The following is an 18,855-nucleotide window of genomic DNA, read 5'->3' on the forward strand; positions in this document are numbered from 1 at the left end:
ACTTTTTTTTTTTTCAGAGTTTTCCAATTTCACATATTTGAGGCTTTCTTTTAAAGGAAACAATGTTTTTTCTATGATTTTTGACTCTACTGTTATGCATTTCCAGTCTTTTGAGGATACTCTGGCCTTTAATCTGTGGTTCTGAAAGTTTTCTGTATAGCTCAACCTCTTTTGCAAGGTATGTTGTCCATCTATAGAGATTCTTTGTTGGACCAGAGAAATATTTCCAGTTTTAGATTGAACTGAATCCTCTGGTGCTTTTGCTGCATTTTCTCTAAGAGTACAGTCACTCTGGGAGAAACAGACTATAAGGTTCCAAACCAGGCCAAACCCTGGTAGGCACCTAAATGAGGCAGTATCATGGCTTCTCAGAGGAACCACCTTAAATACCCTTTATTTCTATTTTATTTAAAAGGAATTGGAGCCTGCAGTATGTTGCTAAATATCCTATACCGGGGAATATAAGTCGTGCATATAAGTCCCTGATAATTGTCTTATTAGCTAGCAAGTTACTTCTAAGTCTCAGTTCCCTCATCTATTGAACAGTGAGGATAAAGTGATATATCAATTTTTTGTGCGTGTGTGTGTGAAGATGAAGTGATGCAACATATAGGAAAGATCTAACTGCTTAGGGTGTTCAATATGTATTGAATCTGGAAACCATCCAAAGTACATTAACCCGATAAAGAGAAGTACTGAACAATTTTTATCAGTAGGCTGGTCTTAAAGGTCAATTGAAGAAGCATGCTAAACTGAGAATTCATCACTCAATGAAATACTGAAAATATGTACGCCCAATCCTATATGGCTTATGTGGTACTAGCCTTTGTGGAGAACATGCCAGTAAAGGACCAGGAAGTACTTGTTCATAAATAGCCAGAAGTCTAGCTCTGAAGATAAGACTTTCACATACACACAAAGCTTTTGAAGACAGAACACCAAAATAAAAATTAATAATTGTATTCTACCAAGAAATATAACTGGAATTGAGCTGGAATCACCAAGAACAGCTCCATGACCAAGCTGGCTGCTTAATATTACAGGAATGGTTTACCTTTGTTTTTGGTTGACCTTTCTCTCTTTTTGGCCTGCACTCCATAGCCAGTTTTTAGATCTCTAATAGTAGGTTCCTGTGTTGTATTTCTTTTGAGAATCACATTCCTTGATCATTCTCTGTAAATGGGAAAAATGTGATTGTAGCTAGACCACCCCACCCATTCTTCATTTCTAGTCATTTCCACTATCAGAAAAAGAAAGCTTACCTTCTATTGGGAAGTATCTTGTTCTTGTCTTGCTAGGGCTTATGGTGCCCTCACGCTATCCTATTATCTTTTGCAATACCTTTCCCTGTACAGAGTTCCTTGGACCCTAGGTATCCAGATGATCCAATAAATTATGATGAAGATTCTAAAAGGACTTTCAAAGGTACCCAGAAGTTATGCAGTAATCTTTTTAGTGGCATATGTATTTAAAATTTAAAAAGTGTTTTAGATTTACCTTCTCACCTGGACCTCAAAATAATTCATGAAAGTATATTGTTATTTATAACCCCATTTTACAGTTGAAGAAATAGAAGCTCAGAGAGGTTACTAGAGAGTCCCAAACGTTTATAGTCAGTAACTGGCACAGCCAAGATTAGAGCCAGTATCTCTAATGGGTAAGCTTGTGCTTTGAACAATGCAAGAGTGTTACTGGGTCTGTCTCCCATAGACTAGTAACTGAACAGGAAATTACAGGAAATAGATGTTACCATTATCTATAAATATATAAATATATAAATAAATATAAATACACTGATAATAAATACACACAAACACACACACATATATTTCTTTCTTAAAAACTCTTATCAATCAACCTCACATACCATGGTGCCCATTGTATGGCAATGTTACAGAAATTTAAAATAAACTTTTTTCATAATGTTTGAATAAATAGAAAATGTTATTCATGGTAGCTAGAGGGAAGGAGAATTAGAGTTTATTTAATCAAATTTTCTTTGAACATGTAAATGATGACATTTTTGTTGCTGGCAAAAAAATGAGTAAGTAGAATGTGATGTTCCTGCTCCTTGCCTAGTTCATATTGCATGCAAATTATGATTTCAGGATTGGAAATTTATGTTACCTTTGTTCCTTTGTGCCATAAGGAAATTTACCTCATTACTGCTTAGCACATGACTCGATCTTTTGAACAGTTAATACTCACCCTAATTCATGTTTAGCTCCAGATAAATGGCATCAACAGCCAGGAATGAAGAGTTCAGAACAGGCAAAGCCCATGGTGAAATTCTGGTCAAGGAAGACTGCATGGACTGATGGTAGTATGGATTTTGTGAACCCAAGTTCACAAAAATGTTAACTGTTCTCTATTTTAGTTTCCTCGTATGTATAGAAAGGGCGATGATATGTACCTTATACATCTTTTGAAGATTAGATATCATTTATTAAGATACCAGCTCTGTACCTAGCAAACACAGCTTAGTGCCCCATAGATACTGATACTATTAATGGGGGAAATTGTCCTTAAAGAAAGCTCAGACTTTTATACACTGAAAGCAATAAATGCAGAGAGTAAAACAAAGTTTTCTGAGCAAAATCTAATCCTAAAGCTCTACCACTGAAGACACAATAAGAGAAAGAGGTCATAAGATTTGTATTACAATTTAGCTAAAGTTTACCTTCTCTATTATATACCTAAATTTCACATTCCTGCCAATATCATGCCTTTGAGTAATCTTCCATGGAAGAATGGACAGATAGAAGACATGAAGGAGTTAAATATGGGACTAGGGATTGTGCCCAAGCTTTGTGTCTTTGGACAAGCCTGCCATCTCTTATTTCCTCATCCATAAAGCTTTAATTATTCAATAACACTTAGCAAGTATTTATGGAAGACCTTTATGCCAGACACCATTTTAGGTGTTTGAGATATATCAGGCAGTGGGGGACAATTAACCCAAGAAGAAAATATTTGTTTGGATGGTGTTACATTTATGAAAAAAACATATTAAACTGAAAGTGACAAATAGAGATTCATAGACACAGACAACAGTTTAGTGGTTACTAGAAAGAAATGGGGGAGGGGAAGTAGATAAGGGTAAAGGGCGTCAAATATATGGTGACGGAAGGAAATTTAACTTTGGGTGGTGAACACAATGCAATATATATATATATATATATATATATATGACATTGTATATATATATATGACAATGCAATATATATGTGTGACATTATTGAATTGCACACTTGAAATCTACATGATTTTATTAACCTATGTCACCCCAATTTATAAAAGAGTATTAAAACAGAAAAAGGACAGCAACTGAACTTGTAAGGGTGGGAATGGAGTTGCAATTTGAAGAGGGAAATTTTCGCTACAATGCTGGTATTTTATTAAAGTCTTGATGAAGGAGAGGGACAAAGACTTGCAAATATCTGGGGAAAGAGCATTCTAGGCAAAAGAATAAACACAAAGGCCCTGAAGAGCAACATGACTGGTCTGTTTGGGTAATAGCCAAGAGAACCGGTATTTAGGAGTAAAGTGAACAAAGGAGAAATGAGAACTATTAGGAACCAGATTATATATGACCTTGAAGACCATTCTGATAGCTTGGGATTTTACTCAGATTGAGATAAGGATCCACTGGACAGTGTTAAGAAAAGTGACATCGTGTGAGTTTATTTAACAGGATCGTTGTGACTCCTGTTTAAAAATACACTAAAGGGGATAAAAGGTGGGAAGGAAACAAGCTATGGGAATACATTGCACAATCCAGCAAGAAATTCTGATGGCTTGGCCACAGTGGTAACAGTGGAGAAGGTGAGAAGAGGTCAAATAATAGTTATATTTCAAAGATGCTGTTGGCCAGATATGATGGCAGACTAGATGCTGGGTCAGAGAGAAGAAGGTGTAACATAAGATTTGGAGTTTTTAACCTGAACAATTGGAAGAGATGTGTTCTAATAACTGAGACTAAGAAGACTGTGGGAGTAGCATGTTTTGAGTAGAGAGAGTTAATTACGGAGCTCTTGCCTATCTCTGGAATGTTGGGAAGAGTCAATAAGAAAAGTTGACAGAAGCTTAGATCATTCCATAAAATGTGTCAAGTACCGACCGGCAACGTGCTTAACCAGGAAACTCACCAAAACTGGTGGCGGTCCATTGAAGCGCAACGGTCAGGCCACGTCCGTTTCAATCAGGTCCTGGTCCACGCCCAGGTATCAAGATCCCCACAACCAAGTGTCCGCGAGGCATCGCTAACCGGCATCGCCGCGACATCGCATAACTCGCCTCAGAGATTCATATTTTGCGGGGAAATGTATATCATCCATAAGCGGGGACGGGAGGCGGGGGCGGTATTAAAGAGGGAGGAAAAATAAATAAATCAATCAAATTGGTAGTGGATGTACATCTTACAATGGGAAAAGCAGTGACCAGGGAAAAAGAAAAAGATCTGGAGGGCACTATTGTATGTCTGCTCAAAAAATGTTTAAAAGTAGGCAGAAAAATGTTTCAATTATAAAATGCTATGCATCAACTGCTCAAATTTAAAACTAATTTAATTAAAATTACTAGTTTTAAACCATGCATTATACTGAAGACCTCTTATAAACCCTGAATAATGATGTCCATTTCTTATCATAATTCTCATTTCTATAACGAAAGAGTTGAAATTTTAGGTTATGAATTATTTTCTGTAGTTACATATGTTTCTAACATTTCACTTCACTTTTTGGATTATATTTAAGAGATCGTTCTTTATGAATTATGTAAAGAGGAAGTATGATAATGAGGGGGAAATGATATATTCTACTCAAAGTATAGCCTTTGGATGGGGGAGGTTAGAAGGCCTATAGAGGGAATGAGAAATGGATTTTGCCTTGATTGCTAACTTTCCTAAGTTGCTAGCGACTGATGTTTTGTTTTGAGAAGAATTCTGAGACCACTTCTTGGACAATGGAACAAAGTACTGTTATCGACCGAGCATGCCTGCTAAAGGTACCAATGATGGAATGACAGAAGCTGTGACTCACATCAACCATCTTTTCTTTATTGATTCTGGAAGAGGCCTGGAGCATTGACAAATAAGGCTTGTCTTAAGGTTGCCTGTCGTGGGGTTTTCTGCACCTGTCATACTTCTTGCTCTCTCCTGGCCTTACCAGGTCATAGCCCAGGCAGTGTTCTTCCTTTGATTTTGACTTTTAATTTTCTTTAGAAGGTCTGTTCTCAAAATCTGCCCTTTGCTAACTTACTTAGTAGATAAATATGAGCACAGCTCAGCCGAAGGCAGAAAGATTGGTATACTCATGTTCTGGGAAGCTGGTTAGATGAGACTTTCAAGAACCACTAGAGAATATGGAGATTTAATATCTCAAGTCTGTTGATGGATTTAATGATGATATAGGACAATCTTAGCTGGAGATGGCAGGTACTAAGTTCAACACTGAAGTAAGATTAAAAATAATCTGTCTTGTAGAAAAATAGATTTAAGACTTTATGAAACAAGTCTAGGGAACCCAACTATTTGTGTTTTGATGGAGGTAAAGCACAGGGCTTAGGAGGTTGATTTTGAGTGTTTGATGGGCCCTTCTAAGCCAGAAGGTGCTTCATTTTGTAAGGTAGATAGGGCTCTCGGCTGCGCTCTGACAACATAAGATTTTAATGAATTAAGGTGTTACACTTTCCAAGTAACATCATTTTCTTTTTAATAGGAAATATCTAGAAATAATATCTTAACAAAAATTAACAGCCTGAATTTTTGGCCTCTTCTAAGTGGTTGGGTGAAATATTTATACTGATTGTATCTTTTTATGCCTCTTATATTAGATCTTTAAACATTACCTTCCCAAGCTACATTGTCTTCCCTATATCTCCAACTAACACTATCTTGACTTTCTACTATTAGTCTTCTCCAACCCCTACCAAGACCTAAATGTTCTTAGATATTTTGGGTGTCACAATTTTACATACACAAAAAACCATTATTTTATTTATTTATTTTTTTTGAATCTTGATTTCTTCTTTCCTTCAGCTAAAGAATTCAGTGCTACTAGAAAAGATACAGATCTCTTTGGTGCTTTTCTAGCCCCCTTGTGAACTTCTCCATGCCTTTATCCCTAACACATTAAAATGTAATATTTGGGCACTGTGAGCAAGCCAATGTGATTAGTAGCTTCAGTAAGAAGACAGAGTCAAAAGTGCCTGATAGGTGGAAACTTGAAAAGAGAAAGTAAAGAGGAAGAGGTGGAAATGGAGAAAAATAATGTTAGAAAGACCTTTTTCAGACTCAAATGGCAATTTAAGAATAGACAGACCACAATAATAACAACAGTGAAGATTTATCAAGGGACTACCACATGCCAGGCACTCAGTTTTAAGGACATTATCTCTAATACTAAGTACTTAAATGAATTTTTTTTTTCATTTTTACTTTAAAGACAAAAATGTGAGGTAGAGGTGGGTTAAATAGCTCTCAAGATCACATAGCATTGACCAGTCTAATTGGGGTCTGAAGCTGGGCTTTCAGTGCAGAGCCCAGGCTCTCCTTCACTATGAGAGGAGAAGAGACAGGAACGGAGGGAGCAAGAGGGAGGTCACGAGTCAGAGCATAAAATGTGAGTGTCTTACCAGAGCGAGGAGAGTGTACTGAGGGAACTAGAACCCTGAGGAGAGGCAGCAGACAGTCACTGGGGAAGGGGCTTCTTTTGCTTTTCACCCAGGACCCAGGTAGCAACAGAAGGTTCCACCATCTCTCCTCACACATCTGTTGAGGAGAGGGGCATAGGCTGGATGGGGGTTTATTTTTCCCAACATATGAATGATGCCATGTAACAGATTTCTAGAGGTTGAATGTGAAGAGAAGTGAGAAGATAGAGAAGAATGATCCAGGGTGTTCAGATTAGGTTTATTTTCTAGGCACAGTACTCCAATAACCAGCACTGAAACTTTTGGTCCTTCACTCAGGTGATCTAGTCTTAACTCAGTGGTTGTACTTTGCATGCTGGAGCCTAGGAGCCATTTTGCGAAGTGTTAAATAGCCTTCATCCCTTATCAGTAGATACCATGTTCCTACAAAGTTACACACTTACAGTTTGAGTCCATTTATGGCTCATTCATCCATTTAATGAAGGTTTATAGCTCTCAGATTCTGGACAATGGCTTGTTCGGGATTTGTTTCCTAGTCATGCTGATATTGCTTAGGGAGGGAGGATAGGGGAAATAGAGGGATCAAAGTGCTGATCTTCTGCTTGATGGCTCTCCTATAGGGAAGGCGAAAAGGAGCTTTAGCTTTTGAAGAGTTACTACAAGGTATGAACCTTGGATGGTGGTGATATAAAGAATGTCTCTTTACTCAGGAATGTCTCCTAATTATGTGGAGGCCTAAAAATCTATTGGCACTAATCTTGGATTCATTTCTTGTTATGTGGGAACAACTCAGAGAGGAGATCCTAAAATGTGAGGAAAGAAAAGGTGCAAGGAGAAAGAAATATAGGAAAAGGAGGTGGAGACTACCTAGATGAACAGAAGTGCCTGTTCACAACTTCTCAAGAGGCCAACATGTCTCAATACTCCCTTTCTCCTTGGAATGCCTTGTTTTGGGTTGAGCAAAAACTGTTCTGCCTTTAATGGTGAGAAAAGTGGCTCTAAGCCATATTTAGGAAATTTGTTGACTGTAATTAATCCTTTAGGGGAGTCTCCAAGGTTTACTTACCTATAATTGAAAAAATGCAAATGAAGACAGTTAATCAGTGAACTGGCTAACTATGAAGCGCTACTACCTACCTAAATGAATTAAAACGAAGACACAAATATATCCAGTTGAGAAAGTTACCTGAGAGGCAATTGGTAAATTTCTCAGCAATGCTGTGGAGATTTTTTTCTTAGCCTTACTGAGATTGCAGTGTTTTTCTGTTAAGGGCATTGCCTACTTAATCTTGAGCCGTTACATACAGATTTCCTAACGACTGCCTTCAGTGTCGGTAGAATACTAGCTGCCTCCCTGGCATCACCAAAGACACTCTTGCAGAAGAAATAATAGACCTCGTGTCCTCCTTTCCATCATGATTGATCCACTACTTAAAGCTGATTGGGAGAAGATATTCACTAATAATACATCTGATAAGAGGCTGATATCCAAAATATATAAAGAACTCGTACAACTCAACGACAAAAAACAAACAATACAATTAAAAAATGGGCAGAAGACCTGAACAGATACTTCTCCAAAGAAGAAATACAGATGGCCAATAGACATATGAAAAGTTGCTCAAGGACACTAATCATCAAAGAAATGCAAATTAAAACCACAATGAGATATCACCTGACACCTGTCAGAATGGCTAGCATTAATAAAGCAAAGAGCAACAAGTGTTGGTGAGGATGTGGAGAAAATGGAACTCTCATACATTGTTGGTGGGACTGCAAACTGGTACAGCCTCTATGGAAAACAGTCTGGAGGTTTCTCAAACAATTAAAAATGGATATACTTTTGACCCAGCAATTGTACTTCTGGGTATTTATCCAAAGAAAACCAAAACAATTCGTAAAGATCTGTGCACTCCAATATTCATGGCAGCACAATTTATAATAGTGAAGCTGTGGAAGCAACCTAAATGCCCATCAACAGATGATTGAGAAAGTTACCTGAGAGGCAACTGGTAAGAAGTTATGGTTCATATATGCAATGGAATATTACTCAGCCATTAAAAAATGAAATTCTACCATTTGCAATGACATGGATGGACCTAGAGGTTATTATGCTGAGTGAAATAAGTCAGAGAAAGATAAATACTATATGATTTCACTTACATGCAGAATCTAAGGAACAAAAAGAAAAAGCATAAAAAACTGACTCGCAAATATAGAGGACAATTTGGTGACAGACAGACAATTAGGATCTCCTCTCTGGGGCACTTGGCGGGCTGGAAGAATGGGGTGAAGTGTTAAAGGAGTACAAATCAGTAGTTGATAGATGGTCATGGGGATGGAGAGCATGGCATAGGGAATGTAGTTAGCATTAATATATTGGCTAGGTGGAAAACCAGGGGAGAGAAGGAGCAATTCGGGGGATCATTTTATAAACTATATAAATGTCTAATCAATGTACTGTATACTTGAAATTAATAAAAAAATCAAGTTGTAAAACATTTGCTTTTTGAGATCCCATAATCAAATGAGAATACTCCTGGGATTAATCCAACTTTTCAAGAGTTATCTCACAGTATTCAGCTGTCATTTATCAAGGATTAATAAATGTTCCAATATTAATAGCTTCAATGCAATTTTTTTCTTTTTAACAATAATCACAGCATACATGTGATGGTCACTTTCACTCAGACACCATACTTGTTAATATATTCACCTAGTTTTTATCACTTGATTTAAAATCATCCCCTAAATGCTTTGCACTTCTGTTAATACTTATGTTTTCTACGTAATGATTTCATTAATTAGCAACTATGGTGTCAAGCAATAAATGCACAATTTGTCCCTAAAAATTAGGTATAGGAACAAAAAAAAATAAATGCAGCATCATTTAGATAAAAAATATTTGTCATGGTCTGATTGGTAGTAACAAAAAAGGTATTAATAAACAAGTTAATTTAAATATAGAAGTACAGGTACGGTAGATACCGTGTCAGCTTGTATTAGACCTCTTGGAGGAGGGAGATAAAGAAATTTTATTACCCATATCTCCCAGCAGACTCAGGGAGCGAAGTGCCCTGAGTGATTCATGTGTGCTATGGTCAGTATAAAGGTGAATGGCAAATTGCTGCCCAGTGTTCACCACTGTCACTGTCTTAACAGTAAGGAATCCAGCTTTGCTGATTCCATTGTTGATGTTTGATGAGGAAGAGTGAGTGTACTAGAACACTGAAATGAGTGCTTGCCACAAAGGAATTGTCTTTTTTGCAAGTGTGTAGACATCCGTGAAGTGGGATGTTTTTGTCTGCTTTAAGTTATTTATTACCCTGGACTTGCTAGAGGTTTTGTTTTGTTTTGTTTTGTTTTGTTTTGTTTTAATGTTATTGATATAGATCCTGGAAAAAGTAGGCAGATATTTCAAGGTATTTCAAATGTATCACAGTTCCTAAGGAGATCAGATATCTCTTGGAAGTCTCATTTTTTTAAACATGAAATGTTCTTGTCGGATAATAGGCACCAATGCTCTGCGTTTCTAACCTCCCATTCATTAAGAGAAAAAGCTGACTTGTAGCAAAGTCTTTTTTTTTATTCCCTGTAAGCAATCTGTGACTCGTTTTGGGTAGATACCTGTTTAAATATAAATAAATGACCAGCTCCCATGGAAAGATTCTAGTTCTCTCAAAGTGTTTGCTTTTAATTTATTGTCAGTTTTCCCATCACAACTTCCTACACCCCTCCCCCACCTCTCAAACATTACCCCAGGCCTGAATAAGCACAGCACATTCCCATTAAAATACTTCTTGTTCTTGTGTTAAACATCTCTGGGGGCTTCTTATTAAAATATCTTGCCAGTGGCTAAAAAGGACTCTGCCCATATTTGCAGAACCATTTTAGCATTCTCATGATCATTAGCGCTATCAGCTCTGACTTGAGAAAATTCAAATAAGATACCCTGGACCCAAATGTGACTGGGTTCCCTTTTTCCAGGAACTTCTAAGCTTTTTGAGGTAATCAAGGCAAACTCCTCAGTTTTTATATTTCAAAATCACCTTCAAATGGATTTTTTGGTTTATTTTATTCTATTTACCTTTGTCAGTAGTTTCATAGTGCTTGCATTATTTTTAATCCAAGGACAGATTGCTTTGTACCTGGGATTTCCATGAACTACCGTGTGTGATTCATTATCTTTTGGTAATAGATAATCAGCCTTTTTGAAAATAGATTAATTTCCAGGTTGTGTTTCTATCTCTGCATGCATATTTTAAATGGATTAATGTAGAACACACAGTGAAATTTTAATTGTTTTATGTAATTATATGTCTGGCCCTCACAAATTAATGTCCCTAAGATATTTACTATGTTACTGTGCAGTTAATCCAATGCATCTCCCTCTACCTCTTTTACATTACTTTGCACTTTTGACTATGCTTTTTATGTGTGTTTCTAAAGCCAGCTGTTAAATCTAAACTGCATTTGTTTTATTGCTGGTTGGCCCCAGGAAGTTCACCATTAGTATCAAGAGACTGCTAATTATTTAACAGAATAGAAAGTAGCCTTGGATGTTGAGGGGATAGTTAAGATATTTCTTGATGATGGTATGTCTTTATTAAAAGAATATTGATTTTGATCTTGAAAGTAAAATACTGAGAGAATTTTTAGTAGATTTAGTAAACTTTTTGACCTGATAAAAGAATATAGATTTACTACTTCATTCAGCATTCTATTATCTCTCTGTAAAAATGCTAAAGAATGAATACGAAGGGAAGAAGAAATTAGAATTGACATAAATTTTATGCCTATAGTATGCAGAACACTGTTCATGAAACTGTGGGGAAGGCCAATATAAGCAAATTATGTAATTCTTTACATCTAGCTCCTTGAATTTCACTTTCATAATTCAACTGTCCCTTTGGTAACTCTACTTACATGTAACAGAGACACCTGAAGCTCAGTAGGTCCAACATTAAACTCAGCATTGTAGTATTTACTTCAGCTTCCCTCTTTATCATCTGGGTTAATAGCATTGATAAATACCCAGTTGTACAAGCTACAAATTCAAACGCTGTCTACCACATCATTCCACTATCCAGTCACCAACGATGTTCTATTTCATCCATTAAAATGAGTTTTAGATATCATGCCCACCTTAAAGCTTTATTTTCCTACTCTGTCCCTACCTGACTCAGTAGATCCCCTTTCTCACTCTGTTCCTTTAGCACCTTACAACCTGCTAAAGTCCTTATCACAGAGCATTAAACCGTTTAGTTTATATGTTTATTTTCGTATACCCAACACTGAAGCACAGTGTTTGGCACAAAATAGATACTCACTAGGTGTCTTGAAGGAAAAAATACATGGGTAGAAAGATGAAAGGATAGACTGAAGGGTAAAAGGTAAGTAAGAATTCAGCATTTCAAGAAATGTAGTTGCACTTTCATTTGAGAATGTAATTGAGTCATGCGGTCACAATTGTTTCTATGGAAACTGAATACCTCTGTGGTGTAAACCCCGTGTTAATGAAAGAGCATGAAACTTAAGACGTGGGGTTTCAGAATTCTTCAGATGATCTTGTAAATTTTGAGACATTTTAAGCACTTTTCATGACAATCTTTAGCTTTCATATAAAGAATTAGGCAACTCAAATATTAGTTAATGGAAGAATCATAGTTAAGGAAAGTCTTTCCACTAATATTTTCCCTCCATTCAAAACACAAAATGAGGCTGGCATAGGGAAAGAGAAATCTATTAGGAGTTGAGTGGGGTTGGGAAGATAAGAATGGTAACAGGCAGAAAAAGAGCCAGAAAAACCCTCCAGAAATGGCTGTAAAACGGCTCTCCTGTCCTTATTTGCTTTTCATAGACAGTAATAGAACAAGATGTGAAGAAACATCTGTTGCCTTTTTAAAATAGTACTTTCATATTTTAAAGGAATAGTGACAGAATTAGGAGAGGCCTAATTTTTGTGGTTTGAGACAGCAGACACCTATGAAATGGAATCGAGAGAATTAGTCTAGCACAACTTGACCAATTTGGGGGCTATGGATTCTTCTGTCGTACTCGGCTCTGGGAAACAACGTGGTGCAATGGTTAGCTCATGAGCTCTAGAGTTAGGCTGCCTGGATTTAAATCTTGGCTTCTTCACCTCTTTTAATATGATACTGGATAAGCTGTATGGCCCCTCTAAATCCCAATTGAGCATAATAGTATTTCCTTTCTCAGGTGGTTGTGAGATCGAATGAGAGAAAGGAAACGTGGGGAGCTAGTCCAGAGACAGGCTCATGGTCACATTTGATAAATGTATGTTCTTATTTTTAAAAGTAGATGAAAATTAGCACCTTCTCTTAGACTAGATATAGGAACTGAATGGCACGTCCAGTAGGAATAGAAAGGCCCTTAAACAAGAAAAGATACAAGTTTCTTTCTATGGAGAATTCCAATCAGTGTACATGCTGGCCAGATTGAGGGATGGCTCAGATACAGTCCACTTTTGATGCTGTTATAAAGCTCCCAAGACCAGCCTAGATAAAGGCTTAGAATATACCAATTAGAGTAGGTGAGTCCCACCCAAGGGTACCAGCAGTTGTACAGCTGTGTAGTGAATGAATATGCTTCAGAAAAACTGAGCAAGCGCAAGGGAAACCTTCAGGGCCCAGATTCCAGGCACTGTCACCAGGATGGAGTGTCCAAGCCAGGAAGGTAACCTAAGGCTGAGAAAGACTAAGAAGGACCGAGCATGAAGCAGAACAGCAGAGGGTAGGAGATCCAGTTATAAAAAATTCAGGCTCTAAAGATGAGACTAAAAATCACAGACCAGGTGAGGTGGAAGCTGTCAACAGATGTCATGATGTTTATAGGATGTCACCAGGTTTAAAGGACAGGCTTCCACCCAGAGTTAATAATTGAGACAGGTTCATTTTGAATGACAGTCACTGAGAAAACAAAACCCCCGAGAATAAATGGTGCTTCAGAGAAGTGGTGTAGTGGTTCAGATGGCAAGCTTTGGAGAGAGAAAGGAATGGTCCTAATTCCTACTTAACCAGTTATTACAGGGGCAAGTTACATTGCCTCTCTAAGCTTTAGTTTGCTCACCTGTAAAATGGGGGCAATAATAGTTCCCACTTCAAAGGTTTTTTTTTAAACTTACATCATGTAATTAAAAGGATTAGAGCAATGCCAAGCTCTACGAATTGTTCAATTAATGTTGGTTATTATTATTAAAACTTTGTACAGAATCTTGTTTGTTCGAAAATGCCATGGTTACAGTGTAAATCACAAAATAGAATGCAATTATGTTAAATAAGTTTTCCTAAACCTTAGATTTAAAAAATCACTTTGCCATGTAGCTTTACTCTTTTTGATGTATTTCTTTTGGGAAGTGAAATTTCAGCAAAATGTGCCACTTGGAAACCAGGTCTCAGTGCTATTTTGGACAAGCATAAAGGAGACCCATTTTTTAAATAAAACAAATTCTGATTGTACTGATAATGATCTCAATCATTCAAGTGGGTGTAGGGCATATGGGAAAAATTATCCTTTGGTAATTCAAGTTTCAAGTCACATTTTGTATTAATTTTGGATTGGGCTTATTGTCTAGGGGTATATTTGTTCAGGTTTAGCTGGCCAGGTCCTTCAGGTCTTCGCTTTGCCTTGCAACAAATTTAGTATCTGCCTTACCAAGTGGTGTGAATGAAATAATTGGCTTTATATTTCAGAGCTGTCTCACTCGTGACCAATGTGTTAGGTTTATTCACAGGATTCCTGCTTCAGGCTGGGAGAGCAAAGGGGTTCTGAAGAAGAGACAGGCTCTCATATTTTTGCTGCAGAATTAGACACCATCTATCTGAAAATGGAATCTGTGGTAAAAGTCTTCAAATTACTTGTAATCTTTCTCTTTGGATCCACTCAATTATCCCAAGATTTGTTTTTTGGGAACCATTTAATAATACAATAGACGTGTCTTCTACTAATTCTGTTGCTCTAAAGCAAATCAATAGAACTGTCCCTGATATTATCATTTACCCTCTCTTTACCCATAGCATACAATAGAATTAACTAACTTCATGAATGAATATTACTCATTTTTGAAACCTGACAGACTTATAGGGAACTGTTAATTGGCCAAGGAATATAGTCTATAGCTTCTAAAGAAACCATGACTGATCTAAGTGCCCCAACATTTTACTATCTTATCTCTTTCCTTTATTATTTACACTTCTACTGGGGGATATAATGGAAAAGATGAAAAAGTGAAATTCAGTCAGATAACTGGCTATGATGTTACTGAACTCATGTGTAATGAAGTTGTGGAATTGTTGGATGAAATAAGCCTTCATATAGTCTTTCGGTTTCATTAATTCAGTGGTTCTCAAGCTTTTTCATGCATCAGAATCCCCTGGATTGCAAGTTTTTAATTTAGAGAGTTTGAGATTGGTCTAAGAAATTGCATTTCTGACAGGTTCCCAGGTGATACTGATACTGCTGGTTCGGTGACTGTACTTAGAGAATCACTGCACTAATCCACGCTTGGTTTCTCTTCTGTTAACATGAATAATCTAGAGTTTGCTTTTCTTTAGCTGGCTTTAGAAACTTATGCTGTATAAACATTATGGGTTAAACAGTTAATTTGGTGTATGTGTACCTTGTACAGTGTAATAGATATGGTAAAATAGGTAGTTACCCTATTTGGTTGATTTAATTCACAAAGCAGTCAGTTATAATATTTGCTAAATCATGACTCTAATCCACAAATCACTTTATATTATTGTGATGTCAATGTAATACTGACTTTTAATCTTATTTTTCCAGTGAAACCTCAGTTCTATGGTATTGCGAAGAATTCATACGTTAGAAAGCATCTTTCATTGTTTCCCCAATTGTCTGACTTTTGTGCTTTCTTGGTGGAAGAATTGGGTTCATTTCTCATAAAGCATTTTTTTTTAACTCAGTATAATGTTTATTTAGCTTTCCTAAAGGATACAGAACAGAAAACATCATCCTAGAGGTCTTAGATGGAACTTCTGTTCCAGGTCACTGCTTGGGACATGTTTTGGTCTCAAGAAATGACAAGAAGCTAAAGCAAATGCAGATTGCATCACATAAAGAAACCACAGTGTTTGGGATCCCTCCGCTTGAACACTTCGCTAATCATCTCACACCCAGAGAGCTGTCTACCTAACTCCCATTCTCTAATACAGCTATAGTCCACCAATTATAGGTTATACAACAAACCATCTCAACAACTAAGAACAACATTGCTTAGGAACATCCTTGAATTCCTCACTTAACTGCAATGGATATATTTTCTAGGTTGATATTACAAGAAGTTTGATGAACGATCAAACTATATTCAAGCATCCCTGAGGCTGGAGTAATATTTTCAGTCCAATATTTTCAGTTGTTAATTCCTGCCTGTGACTAGGTTATGTGTAGAATCCTGGCTGAAAGGGAGTCTGGGAAATACAATTTTGATTTTTTTCTGGCATCTATGGTTCAGGAAATGAAGAAAGAAGGTTGAAACAGATATTGAATGGTCTAGTATATAGTATGTACCACACGATCTAACTAGTTAAAAGCGGAAAAAAGGTAACCAAAAAAAAAAAAGAAAAAAATCCTTGGCCTGAGAGTCTGGGGATGAACTTCTAAACCTACTGTGCTGAGTTGTGACTTGTCATAGCATTTTTGAAAGTATCCAAACAGGATGGCAGTATGGATGATAAAACAGTCTCTGAGGACTTCATCACTTAAACTGTGTAAAACTGTGGAAGTTACTGGATCTATGCATGCACCAGCTCTCTCATCACAAAATTGCACTGACAATAAATGCCACTTCATAGATTATTGTGAGAGTTAAACGGAGAAATGCAAAGTTCTTAGAATAGTGTTTGGCACATAGTGCGAAATCAGTATTTCATTAACACACGGTTATGTGGTCTCACGGAAAGCTCTCTGACCTGTAAGAGCAACATAATTATTGATATTTTTATAGAAGGTATATTCAAGGCCTGGGAATAGTTAAATGGATACTCGAGCTCAATACATACTTAAGTAAAAGCCAGAGCACCTATGGGTATACTTAGCTCTTGCTTGCATCCCTACCAACTCAAGATGGAGAAATAACCTATGAATACGTACTTCTACTGGGAGGCTATAAAATTATGATGTAACCCTTTATAACTCTTCATTCTTCAGTGCCTGCCAAATGCTTTTCAAACATTTGAGTCATTGTCACCATTAACAATCAACGTAATGTAGTAAACTGAGATGCTCTAATTTGCAAAACTTTTGTTATACTGGAATTCTTACATGCTAAAAAGAGGACTTTATCTTTAGTGGTATTGGGACTTTAAAAATCTATGCATCATAAAGTATCCTTTTCTCTTTTTATTTTGAGAGTAGGGATGGGGGAATATAGGTGACTGCTTTGTGGCCTCTTCACCTTATCACGTAATAATTTGGGCAGTACTGTATACTTGCACAAGCAAAACATTGTTTTAATGTGAAATTGCACTACCATCTTATGAATGTTGTGCCTTGACTAACCCAGATATATCTCCTTCTTCTCCTCCTGTAGCTGGACAGTGCTACATCACTTATCCAGGCGGCTAAAAACCTGATGAATGCTGTTGTTCTCACGGTAAAAGCGTCCTATGTGGCCTCAACTAAATACCAGAAGGTCTATGGGACAGCAGCTGTCAACTCACCTGTTGTGTCTTGGAAGATGAAGGCTCCAGAGAAGAAGCCCCTTGTGAAGAGAGAAAAGCCAGAAGAATTCCAGACGCGAGTTAGACGAGGTTCTCAGAAGAAACACATTTCACCTGTGCAGGCTTTAAGTGAATTCAAAGCAATGGATTCCTTCTAGGACGATAGGCTTTGACGGGAAGGCTTTTTCTTTCTTTTTTTTCCTTTACTTTTTTTAAATTCCATTTTTGTATGCATACCTGCCAACTTGTATGCCTCTGGCATGGGGAAATTAAGGGAGCAGAGTCTGTTGCATGTAAGATGAGATGTGATCAAACTACTGATCCATCTGTAGCCTGGAGAGGGGACAGGGAAGCCCTGTTCTGAAGTGGCACAGAGTTGTCCTTTGCAACATTCTCATAAAATTCGGTGAAGAGTTCACATTGCAATGTTTACGGGAGTGGGAGGGATGGGGAAAATAAACTTTATAAAAGCAAATTCTAATGCATGCAAGAATCATTAGGTTGGCAGGTATATTAAGTGAAAAATCTGGAAGTGTGATGGTAGAACATAAAGCTTGTATTGCTTCTGTTTCAGTGCAAAATGTACTAGCCAATACGCTTAAGTGTGTGGCCCACAAATTGAACAACTTAACTTATCCATATGTGGATTTTTTACTAAGGGGAAACTAACTCATCCAGCCTAAAATGCTTCTTTTAATCTGTATTCTGTTCTTTCTCTTCTAGTAGTGCCATTACTAGTGCTCATGTTATCAATTTTTCCCCTTTACTGAAATACAATAAATGTTTATTTGAAACAATTATAATCCTTCTGGGGGCACTGGAAGCACAATATAGTGATCAATCTTGCTTTTACTCTTTAAAAAAAAAAAAAACTATGATTTTGCTAGAAATAGGAGGCCCAGTGGTGGAATGTTAGAGGAATGGAAACTGACAATGTGTGAAGGTTTAGAGGCAAATACATAGGTGTAGCTTGGAGTGCTGGTATCTAATAGGCCATTGTATCTACTAACTCAAAATAAACACATATAATCTTGACATTTGAAGAATGTTTTCTTTCTTTAAATGTATACTAAATAAAAAATCAGAGCATCTTCTTGAAAAATGGTTAAAAATGTTTTTGTTTTTAGAAATTGGGGTAAAATAGGTGATATATAAAGAAATCTCTGAGTCATTTTTAAAGTCCAGGAACTGCTTTTGCTTTCTATTTTTCCATTTGTTTTTATTCACTTTCAAACTAAATCTAAAATGAGAAAGTCATGTGTTAAATTTTTCTGGGCCATGTTTAGCCCTGGGCTAAATTTAAGAAACATAATAGGTTCTCAGACAGAAACCAAATATATATAGAGAGAGTGAGGCCCATTAATTTTAAAATATTTTATTCATTTCAAAATATTTATCTAAATTGTAAAAACAGGACCTCTGTCTCATTACTAAGAAGTGAGAAGTAGTCTTTCAGCTATTGCTTGAGGAGTGAGAAAAAAGACTGCAAATATTCATTTGAGTG

General features: G+C 36.8%; 1 protein-coding gene across 2 annotated transcripts in view; it reads left to right on the plus strand.

The window, feature by feature from the left end:
- Positions 1–18,386, plus strand: part of CTNNA2 (catenin alpha 2) — a 990,025-nt gene extending 971,639 nt beyond the window's left edge. For both annotated transcript variants that reach the window (XM_039852490.1, XM_039852491.1), the window contains one exon: positions 17,222–18,386. In XM_039852490.1, the coding sequence (XP_039708424.1) occupies positions 17,222–17,509 (288 nt within the window). In that variant the 3' untranslated portion in view covers positions 17,510–18,386. The remainder of the gene's footprint in view (positions 1–17,221) is intronic.
- The last annotated feature ends 469 nt before the right edge of the window (positions 18,387–18,855 follow it).

Source organism: Pteropus medius, unplaced genomic scaffold (genome assembly GCF_902729225.1).
Source record: "Pteropus medius unplaced genomic scaffold, Ma_sr-lr_union100, whole genome shotgun sequence".
Taxonomy (NCBI): domain Eukaryota; kingdom Metazoa; phylum Chordata; class Mammalia; order Chiroptera; family Pteropodidae; genus Pteropus; species Pteropus medius.